This window comes from Telopea speciosissima, chromosome 5 (assembly GCF_018873765.1).
Source record: "Telopea speciosissima isolate NSW1024214 ecotype Mountain lineage chromosome 5, Tspe_v1, whole genome shotgun sequence".
NCBI classification, from domain to species: Eukaryota; Viridiplantae; Streptophyta; class Magnoliopsida; order Proteales; family Proteaceae; genus Telopea; species Telopea speciosissima.
In genome coordinates this window covers 57,892,624-57,903,990 of record NC_057920.1, presented here as the reverse complement: position 1 = coordinate 57,903,990, position 11,367 = coordinate 57,892,624, and the positions used below count along the sequence as shown (strand labels likewise).

At 37.8% G+C, this 11,367-nt stretch overlaps 1 protein-coding gene across 1 annotated transcript; it reads left to right on the top strand.

Annotated features, from left to right (window-relative positions):
* Positions 1 to 6,965: 6,965 nt before the first annotated feature.
* On the top strand, positions 6,966 to 9,410 carry LOC122663139 (putative NAC domain-containing protein 94). The gene is made up of 4 exons (XM_043858839.1): positions 6,966 to 7,122; positions 7,233 to 7,504; positions 8,568 to 8,810; positions 8,955 to 9,410. The coding sequence occupies exons 1-4, from the start codon at positions 6,966 to 6,968 to the stop codon at positions 9,408 to 9,410; spliced, it is 1,128 nt and encodes a 375-aa protein (XP_043714774.1).
* Positions 9,411 to 11,367: the final 1,957 nt, after the last annotated feature.

Genomic DNA, 11,367 nt, shown 5'->3' with positions numbered 1-11,367 from the left:
TATACTAGGTTTGATGAACTATGCTATAGTGTATGAATGAAGTCATACTACTTGAATCTTTTCATTTTAAGACTTCGCTATATATAGGTAAAACAAATTGATATATTAAATAAATGAATTTCCAATGCAATCCCCTTGCATCATACAAGTAATATTGGGTAAACAATACCATTGTTGCCTAGTATTAGGTCCACATACACATGCTCAAAATAGATAGACAATAAGTTAAGTATCCATACACTAGAATATCCAATCCAAACAAGAAGATTGGATTCTAAATGAACCAGATATAAATATATTGTCTAATTGTTTGAGTGACTGATCAGATTTAGATATTGAAATGGGTCCACAATGCTGCCCATAAAAATTAATCAAAGCAGTGAAATGCAGTCCACAATGGGCACATCTTTCATAAGATACACAAAAAATTTCTAATGGGATAAGAATGCTTCTACCAACTAAAACTTTTAATAGTAGAGATCCTTCTCTACACCTGAACCCCCCAAGTGAATAATCAGTCTTAACTTGAACCTTGAAACATGTATACATAGCCTTACAACTTCAGTCACAACCTCTTGTTAGTAATACCAAATTGGCCACATATCCGGTTAAATAGGCTAACAAGGCAGCCCATTAGACCCATATGATACGATGGTTACTTATGATCCATTTATAAGATTGGTGATTGGTCCATCAAGAGTTAAAAGAAACCTTAACATGGTTGAAATCCAGTGGGCCCAAAGAACTAATCAAGAGAACAAAGTCCATTCTAAAGATGGGCAGACATTTACCTATTAGACCCAATAGGAGATATGTTTAATTAGGACCCATGTCAAAAGATCACATCCCTTGGAAAAGTCTGCGAAAAGTTTCAAAACCGAGTGCAGGGAATGTTCACGGCACAGTCGTTCAGATGGAATTCACTCTGTGGTAATGTTCCATCTGAACGGTTGTGAGTCATTCACGTACGTTCACATACCAAATCCATACATAGTGAACCGTTGACACTATTTTATTATTAAATTAATTCATTCCAAAATTTTTTAATTTTTTTTCTTTCAAAAAACATAGGAAATGAATGCTATGTCTCAGTACTAACTACTTGATTTACTAAAAAAATAGAAAGGGGAAATTACACGTCACCTCCTAAAAATCAAACGAAACTCAAATCACCCCCAAAAAGAAATTATTACTTGATCTAAAACAATACTTTCTCACATTGGGACTGATTGCCGTGATAAGATTTGGTTTTAATGCCAATTATATAGGTAGCTTATGGTAGGTAGTGAAATAATGACCAATCCTGTTGTTGTAGGCATGACACATTCTATAGAGAAACACTTTCTTCAATTACCGATTAATTTTGAATGTGTTTGTCTTCGTACTTAGCAGGGCCTCGAAGAACGAGGTGTGCAAGGACGCGAGGAATAGCAAGTAAGCAGCAAGGTTCTCCAACAAGCTCGTACGTGACTCTAACAGAAAGAAACAGTAAGCTCTCTGCTATATTTGCTTGCAATGCTATGCCTATCAAAGTAGGTTAGTACTTACTCAAGTATTCCATAGTCTTAAGAATTGTTGGAAATATTCATTAAAAAACACACATATTTAGAACATGTAACAAGAGGAATGTAATACTTATCTGAAACGTAGAAGATTCAAGGTTGATAATGGAAAATTCAATCATCAAATATAGCGTCACGAACCTAAAAAATACATAGAAAAATTTAAGGAAACAATGGGGCTAAGTTGTGTCACCGATCACTCTCCTTACTTTAGATGCTTCATCCTATGGTATAAATGGGGTTCTTGCGAATCAGTCTCCAAGATAAAATAGTCCGCAGTCTCTTCCAATAGTTATTGATTTTGGTTACTAGACCACATCGGGACACTTAAGAGTTGTATTCAATTGGACAAAACAAAACCAAAGTATAAAGAAAGCTAAGGGAAAACAATATTTGGGATTGTTTCCAAATTGTACGTTTGAGAAATAAGCTTAACAATAGTTACACTTTTTAACCATCAAGGATTGTCTCCAAAAGACATGTCCAAATACCATGTCTTTTCCCACAAGACATGTTTATGGACCATTCAAACATGCTTTCCAATAGTCACTTTTTGGCTACTTAAGTGTCTATTATAAAAAGACACAATCCTATAAAAATCTTTACAAAATAAAATAAAATTTTAAATAAATTATTATAAAAGCATTTCAAATTCCAATACGTTTGCTCTATGCTGCATATCTAGTTTGAAACTCTATGAGGTTACACTATTTCATGGTTGTAAGATTTGAGGAATTTTCTTCATATATGCAAATGAATATAGTTGATATATCTTTTTCTTATTCAAATGTAAGTTATCAGGTGATAATGTCCCTTTATTTTCTAAAAAAGAAAAAAGATTATGTCCTTTTAATTTTTCTTTTGATCTTGCAAAGGAGTCACCAAAGGAAGGTGCCGAACGCACAAGGGTTTCTTTATGAATAATTATCACCTCCAATTCGCGGGCACCTCCAATTCCTCCAATTCTTCTAATAGAGGGGACAGGGGAATGGACCCCACCTTGGCAGTGTTTTCGGGCAAGGGGTAGGGTGATCATTTCTGCCCCCATGTGAGGAATTGGAGGAATTGGAGGGGGCAGCGAATTGGAGGGGATAAAAATTTGTTTCTTTATTATCTTTTATTCCATTTTTTTATTTTTATATTATCATTCTTCTATTTTCCGATCAATAATTAAGGAGGGGATTTGATGTCCAACTAGACGTTCCTTGTAATTATTTTAAGGGACAAAGAAAGCTGTTTTTTGCATGGATATCGACCAATAGGGTGGGTGTCTTTTCGCATGCCCATGTGAGAGGGCGTTGGGAGTACAACCAAGCATCGTTCTTTCTCCCTTATTTTAATTTCTTCATTCTGTGTGTGACTTAGTTAGCAGTATGCTATTTAGATAATAAGCATGCTCCCATATCCCTTTATTCCCCTTAGGTTATTTATTCTTCCATTCTCACATGTGCTTAACCCCTAAGTGCATTCCATGAACTCCCATTCATGCCTATTATTTGTAATTTATGAATATTCTTGTAATCAATTATTAGTTCTCATCCATCTTGAGTAACATGTTGAAGCTTAGGATCATTAAGGCAGGGTTTGGTATGCATTCTAGGTTGATTTCAAATTCTCAGACGATAAAAATAGTTATTTTTATTGCCCAAGAATGCAAAATCGACCTAGAATGCATCCCAAGAATGCAGACCAAAAGAAACTGGTCTGCTTCAACAAACCATAGATGTTGCAGCTCCTGCTGTGTTAGATCAAACCTAGGCAATAAAATCTATTTCACCAAATTTGATCTATGAAATCAGAAGAAAAAAGTTGGAAGGATTATAAGCCTGTTCGAGTTTGTATGGGAGGTCTCACTTGTTCGAGTGTCTGATGGAGTATGTTATCTTCTAGGGTTGGGGTAAGGCGAGTATGTCCCCCTCCCCTGTATTCTGTTTTCTTGATTGATTGATTTTTAATATAAGGTTAGGGGCCAGCCCGGGTCCTAGAGAATATTTGGGTTAAAGAAAAAAAAGGATTATAAGCCAAGCCACTAAAGAACAAACCTCCCACATCCATAAACTTTCATGATACACCAGCATCTTGCTTCTTTTGAAAATAAAAATCCCTAAACACACACAGTGAACAAGAATGCTGACTGCGACTACCTTGTGGTTAGTGGTTACCCTTACTAGATGTATTAATGTGTGGCTTGTAATGGGTGGGTTATTATTTCTTCTTAATCAAGACTGTTCATCAGGTGATTGTTCATAGAGGAACCAATTAAAGCATCATAAGAGGACCCATATGGCTTAATTCTTCCCTGCGATTAATTTTGTTGGGTGACCGTTTGCTTCCCTTGCTATTTATGGGCTAGGTTAGGTTCAGTGGAAGAATAAAGTGGAGCTCCTCGCAGATCACTGGATCGTCAGAGAAGAAAGAGATGAGATGGAAGGTGAAGTTTGAACGATGGAAGGTTGAGGAGATGGGTTTGGGTTTTGTAACATAAGGGTAAAAGGATAAAAGTACATTAATGAAGGGTAATATGGTCATTTATGAAAGTTTTGCAGACTGGGCTTACTTGTAAGCTCCACTAATAGTCAAGGGGAAGTCCATGTAATTGTTCAAACAACCGGGGGGAGGGGGTGTTCTGTAAATGGTTCAAAAACATGAGGAGAGGTGAATGTAATTTTCTCCTTATAAAATTACAAAAATAAGAAAACAAATTCCAATAAGGTAACTTAATTGGATAGACGAACTCAAAGATATATTTCAGACATTTTATTACCATTGGATTGCGATAATAATCGGTCAGATAGGGGGATTATCATATTCGTATCTGATTAGTTTTTAGATGGATTCAAATTCTCCTATACGAATACGAACACGGATTGAATATAGATTTTTGAATGTCTGTTGACATCCTTATTGTCATTTCTAGTGACATACAATGTAACGACAATATGAACCGAATGTCCAGTCCTATCCCTAGTCAAGAACTGTTTTGGATGAAAACCTATAGAACAATGTTATAAGCCCGTAAAAGAGATTCATATAATAATATAAAATTAAAATTATTTATTCAAATAAGGGAAAAAGAACTCTGTCTGGGAGTGTGGCCTACGCCAATGCTCCCATTTGTCTATCTTTCTCCTCCTCAAAACAAGGGGGTAGGGGTGTCTTTTCATATTGGGAGGAGAGAGATAGACTGATGGGAGTGTTGGCATAGGCCACACCCTATGCCAACACTCCCGGACAGAGTTCTTTTTCCCTTATTTGAATAAATAATTTTAATTTTATATTATTACATGAATCTCTTTTTTTTGGTAGAATATATGAATCTCTTTTACGGGCTTATAACATTGTTCTATGGGTTTTCATCTAAAACAGTTCTTGACCTAGGGATAGGGAAAAAATCCTCTGCAATGCATTGATCTGGCGGTGCACTGCAGTGTGGAATTTGGCGCTCCTCTAGCCATTGCGGGAGTTGGAGGATCCAGTCCAGCCAAAATAGAGGTGTTTGGGTCATTTCATAGGTGGACCCCCCTTATAAAATGACCAAACCCCCTGTTTTGGCTGGGCTGGATCCTCCAACTTCTACCATGGTTGGAGGAAATCCAGGTCTTGTAGTGCAGGCTTGAGAGCTAAACACGTGGATCGGTGCGATATCCATCGTGCCGAGCTTGAGAAGAAAGAAAGAAAAAAAAACCTGGGTCAATCAATATTGCACCATTGGATGAAGCATCATCCACCTGTCGAGCTCTCAAACCCGCATTGCACAATGCACCATCAAATCGGTGCACTGCAAAAGATTTTAATCCATGGAGAACAAGAGTGTGGGTCCCATTTGTTAAAAAAAGCAAGAAAACATTTCACGTACCTCCCCTAAGGTTTGACCTAATTACACTTTCACTCGTGAGCTTTGGAAAATTTAATTCAAACCGTGAGAGAAAGTGGGGAGACCCATGGTTCTCCAGCCACGGGTGGATTAGATAAGTATGCAAGGTGGATAATCCTCTCCCCACATGGGGAGACCCATGGTTCTCTTGCCACACATCCATCATATAAGGGGTTTTTGACAAATGCCCCCCCTGAAAATGCCCATTTGTCCAAATGCCTCCTTACAATTTTTTTAATTGCAAATTCTCCCCTATTTTCAAAACTTTGTAGCACTTTGATCCCTGCCGTTAATTTGGAACGTTAGATGTTAGTTTCAGGATATCTAATGACCAAAATGCCCTCATCTTCTCCAAATGCTTTAGGGTTTGAAACTGAAAATCAAAACTTAAACCATTTGGGGAAGATGAACCCTAAAATCAAACCTCCAAAATTGAAGTTGCAGTGAAGAAATTTGTGGGTTAGGGTGTATTGATCGACATGGAGATTATCTCTAAGAGCACATCCATATCACATGTTCAGTTCCAACCTAACTCAAACTCCACATGCGACCCATTCGATATCCCTAGCCATCTAAGCCAGCGTCATCTCATCATATCGCATGCAGTATTACAGCTAGGCGTATCATTGTCGAACTCAACTTCTTCATATCATATGTGGTGTTCAGGATGGGCATAGATTGACTAGTTCACTTCAATCTTGTAAAATATATATTCTTCAATTGGAGAACGCTGAAGAATAACAACGAACTACCAATTCCGATAATAATAAACAAAACGGGTGTAAAATTGGAGAGCTTTCACCGCAATTGGATTGGAATAAATGTTGGGACTTGATCTGGACTTGATCCACCGAACACATATCAGAATCCAACCGTGCCCAAGACTCCCAAGTTCCAATCGTTGGTATGGGGCCCTATTTTACAGTCATATATACGGATCACCTTTGTGTATGATGTAAATCTAAAAGACTAAAAGATAGAGAAGGTTCTAAGTTACACGGAGTAGTGGGAGTTATTACAGAGTTTCAGATCCAAAGCTAGCAACCTAAACAGAGAGAGAGAGAGAGAGAGAGAGAGAGAGAGAGAGAGGTATGTTGGGTGTGACATCCATCATTTTTGTCACTAGGACAAATAATAATCGGTGACCCTAACAAGTAATGACTAACGGCAGCTCTTTCTTCACTGCAACTTCAATTTTGGAGGTTTGATTTTAGGGTTCATCTTCCCCAAATGATCTAGGGTTTGATTTTTCAGTTTCAAACCCTAAACCATTTGGAGAAGATGAGGTCATTTTGGTCATTTTATTTTTGTAAATTTTGGTGGGAATTTATCAGAAGGGCATTTTGGTCATTAGATACCCTAAAACTTAAATCTAACGTTCCAAACTAACGATTTCCCATTTTTAAAACCTTGCTTATTAGTTCTTCTTAGATGATCGATCACTACTTAATTTCACTATTTATATGTCGGGCCGAGTTTGAGAGTCTGTTTTATCAAAGAAGAACTCGATCACTCGGCTTACCTCCGCAATGGATTTCCCTAATGGCTACTCATTTGAACCCGAGGAAGACCAACTCATCCTGGACTACCTAAACAAAAAAGTCGCAGAACCGAGTTTGAGAGTCTCTTTTATCAAAGAAGTTGACATCTACTCTTTTCATCCAACAGAGCTCATCACATTCACAGGTATGCTTCATGTAACCCTAATTAATCTTCTTTTTCTTTTTTCTTTTTTCTTTTTTTTTTTCTTTTCTTCTCGCAGTTAATATATATGTGGGGTTTATATATATATGCAGATGATTGCAGAAGCAAGAATTATTACTTTTTCACACAGAGGAAGAGGAAGCATCAACAGGGCTCATCTAGGGCAAGTCGACAAGCTAAAGATGGATCCGTGTGGAAAGCTACTAGCGGACAACAGCCTGTCAATGATTCCAAATCTAATACACCTATTGGTCTTAAGACAACTCTTGTCTATTTTGAGAATAAAAATGGAATCAAGGCTAAAACCAATTGGATCATGCATGAATTCCAAACTCTTCTGGAAACACCCAATAAATGCATCCAGGTAATTAATTATCATATATATAATTAATTAGGGTCTAATTAGGGTTTCATAAATGTATGACATAATTAGGGTTTTTTTTTTTGTTTTTGTTTTTTGGGTACGTGTGTGTGTCATAAAATACAGCATTAATTGTTTTTGATTTAAATGTTTTTATTTATTTATTTATTATATAACATGAATGAATAATGAAATGGATATATGTTTATGCATTTCAGGTGTATGAGTGGGTAATATGTAGAATACATGAGATCAAGAAGCAAGTGAAGCACTCGTCATCCTTGCTGTCATTTTGTCCACCCCCTTGTGTCTGGACGCAGCTTGCACCTTCGGCACCGAGAATGTACATACATTTGGCCTTTTTCTTTTTTCTTTTTTCATGCTCTTTAATGGGAGAATGTTCTCTGGGCCGCAGCGTAGGCTGCGCCCATGTATATGGGCCTGCCACTCAAGGGGGCAGGGCGATCATTGCGCCGACCCCCATGTGCCCGGACGCAGCCTGTACTGCGACACAGAGAACAACACCCCCTCTTTAATTAATTAAAGTAAAGAAGAAATTTCTAGGGTTTTGATTATGAATCGGCCCAAGTTGGAACAGTAAAAAATGGGATTGATAATGGCGGATTCCGATATGAATGGGCCTGGCCGATTCAACGATCCGATTCCCGATTTTTAAAACCATGCTTAGTTCTTCTTCTATCAGTACTTAATTAGTTTCACTACTTTATATGTCAGGGCTGTTTCGTCAATGGACTTCTTCCCTAGTGGTTTATCATTTCAACCCAATGATGAACAACTCATCCTGGACTACCTACACAGAAAGGTCGCAGAACCGGGTTTCAGAGTTTCTTGTATCAAAGAAGTTGATATTTACAAATTTCATCCGAGAGAGCTCATCACAGGTGCATTAATTCACTATTTTTCAGAGTTTCACTATTTTACATTTTTTTTTTCTTTCTTTGTTTCTTTTAATATAATATATAAATATATATAATTAATATGCATGTGGGGTTTATATATATATGCAGATGGTTGCACAAGCAAGAACCATTATTTTTTCATACAGAGGAAGAGGAAGCATCAACAGGGCTCTAGGGCAAGTCGACGAGCTAAAGATGGATCATTGTGGAAGGCTACTAGTGGACAAAAACCTTTCAAGGATTCCAAATCAAATAAAACTATTGGTCTTAAGACAACTCTTGTCTATATTGAGAAGAACAACCAAGGAATCAAGGCTAAAACCAACTGGATCATGCATGAATTCCAAACTCTTCAAGAAACACCTACTACTACTACTACAACCAACAAGGTAACTAACTGGGTCGTTTAAACTATTAAAATATATCTCCTTAATTTATGATTTTTTTTTTTTTCATTTAAATTTTCTTCTAATTATAATATAACATGAATGAATTAATAATCTAACGTATATTAATTAATTTCTGCATTTCAGTTGTATGACTGGGTAATATGTAGAATACATGAGAGGGTGCAGGAGAACGCTGCTCAACACCAAGAGAATGAAGTTCTTATAACTATTGATGATGAAGAAGATGGAGTGCAGCTGGTAGAAGAGAACAATGGCATTGATGATCATGGTTTCAACAGTTGTATGGATGGATGTGTAGGGGAAAGGAAGGAAGATGAAGTTCACGGAAAACAGATTGCAGAATTTCATGAAGTTCTCAATGCAAACATCTCGGAACAGTATATGTCATTGGGACTTGAAGAAGAAGATGGTGAAGTTCGTCATGGTTTGAACAATTCTATGGATGGATGTATAGGGGAAAGGAAAGAACAAGATGAAGTTCATCAGAAAGAGCTCGAAGAACTACATCAACTTCTCGATGTTTATATGGAAAATCTTATGCCCTCAGCTCCAATGTCATGCAATTACCCGGCCTGTTGAGAGGATGGTAGCTAGTGTGCATCTTGAGGTGGGATTTGACTCAAACAATAAGAGCCCCATCTTGTCTGAATGGACGGACCGCCTATCTGTCTTGTGATTCCTTGAGCCTTTGGTTAGGAGCTGAGACCAAGTTTTGGCATGACATAAAAAAATAATAATAATAATTAAGAGTTGAATTCCTTGGAGCTAGACAGGGCACTCCGCCTCAGGAAGCGAGGTGACTTGATCGACACTCCTTGGGATAAAACTTCTAAAAAGGAACTCTAGCATCACTATCCTTGTGGATATATGTAAGAAACAAAGCTACCAAGTAACTCGGGTGTCTTGTGTAGTGACCTTGCATGGCATTTGAGGAATAGTAGTGGAGTAACAAATGGAGTTCAGAGTTGAAAGAAAAAGAGAAGAGAAAGAAAGAGCTGAATTCCTTAGAGCTAGACAGGGCACTCCGCCTCAGGAAGCGAGGTGACTTGATCGACACTCTTTGGGATAAAACTTCTGAAAAGAAACTCTAGCATCACTATCCTTGTGGATATATGTAAGAAGCAAAGCTACCAAGTAACTCGGGTGTCTTGTGTAGTGACCCTACATGGCATTTGAGGAACAATAGTGGAATAACAAATGGAGTTCAGAGTTGAAAAAAAAAATAAAGAGGAGAGAAAGAAAGAAATGTCATTGCCTTGGTGTAATTGTATGGTCAAAAATGCTCCGAAGCCTAAGTACTTGGTTCCCTCGACGTCATGAGTGGTCTTACCTTCGGTGAGGTGGTGTTTGGAAGATATGAGGAGATTCCCTAATTAAGATGCATATCTGTTGCTAGACTCAATATTGGGTAATAAGACCTTAAGTGTGGGGGTACCTTAGATTAAGCTTTTCATTTTGGTCTTGTCCTCTGCTGATGGCAATGCCGAAGGTGGAGGATAAAGGCTTTTTTGAAATTTCTGTTTTGTCATCTGGGTATGCATGAACGTTAATCCTGTACATTTAATTCTTTATAAATAAATAATATATTTTTTTGTTGACATTTAGTAGAAAAAAATTGTATTGGGTTTGAGTGTCTTATTTTGGTCTTGTCCTCTGCACTTTTTCTTTCCATTGATTGGTTTTGTGGGTTACAACACTTTTTCTTTCAATGGTTGGAGGGACGAGGTTTGGATGGAACTGAGCCTTCCTATCTCTCCATTGATTGGTTTTTTGGAAGAAAACAGCCCTCCTATCATGGTAAATTTTTCTCAAAGTCTATAATCTATTTGAACTGTTGGACAAGTGTGTGTCCATCAAACCCGGTTCGGTCCGGTTCAACCCGGTTCACCTTTGTATTGAACGTTTATACATTTAAGTTTAATATTGTCACATGCGATATAAACTTTTTGAGCATTATGTGTCCGTAAGTTATACTTAAAATGGTAGTCACGACTAGGGTTTGGGCTGGGCACCCTTATCATATGGTTGTCGCATTGGGTATGCCTAGACATGTGATGTCGGATCGAATGCGAGTGCTCACATGTTTGATGTGTGCATTGACGAAGAATCTACTTTGTCGATTCCCTCATGTATTCTGCCGGATGTAGGAAGGGATAGACATGTGTCACCGATACCCAGACTGAGGGAACCCTCCACGCAAAGTGTGATCGCATTCTTTGGTTCATCAATGACCGAGACTCAAGCGAGTCAAAGCCGGTGTTCAGGAATGCGTGAACACTTTGTGAGTGAAGGAGTTATCCAACACGGTCACCACTGCCCGATTGGGGAACACCAAGATAGAGACTGTCTATGCATGGTCGGATCAGAATCTGGATCCAGTACCGTTTTGGAAATGGTTTTGCAAAATTTATTTTACATAAAATGATACATTATTTATAGTTATTTCAAATAAAGTGTTTTATCGAGTTTTGCGGGACCCGATCGGATGCACAGACGCTCTTATATGGACATGTACTATGGATTGGGGTTTGGTAGT

Excerpts from the sequence above, each read along its gene's own strand:
- LOC122663139 (XM_043858839.1), top strand. The coding sequence starts at position 6,966 with ATGGATTTCCCTAATGGCTACTCATTTGAACCCGAGGAAGACCAACTC. Across the intron at positions 7,123-7,232 it reads AGAGCTCATCACATTCACAG|ATGATTGCAGAAGCAAGAAT; the intron begins GTATGCTTCATG and ends ATATATATGCAG. Across the intron at positions 7,505-8,567 it reads CACCCAATAAATGCATCCAG|AGGAAGAGGAAGCATCAACA; the intron begins GTAATTAATTAT and ends TTTTTCATACAG.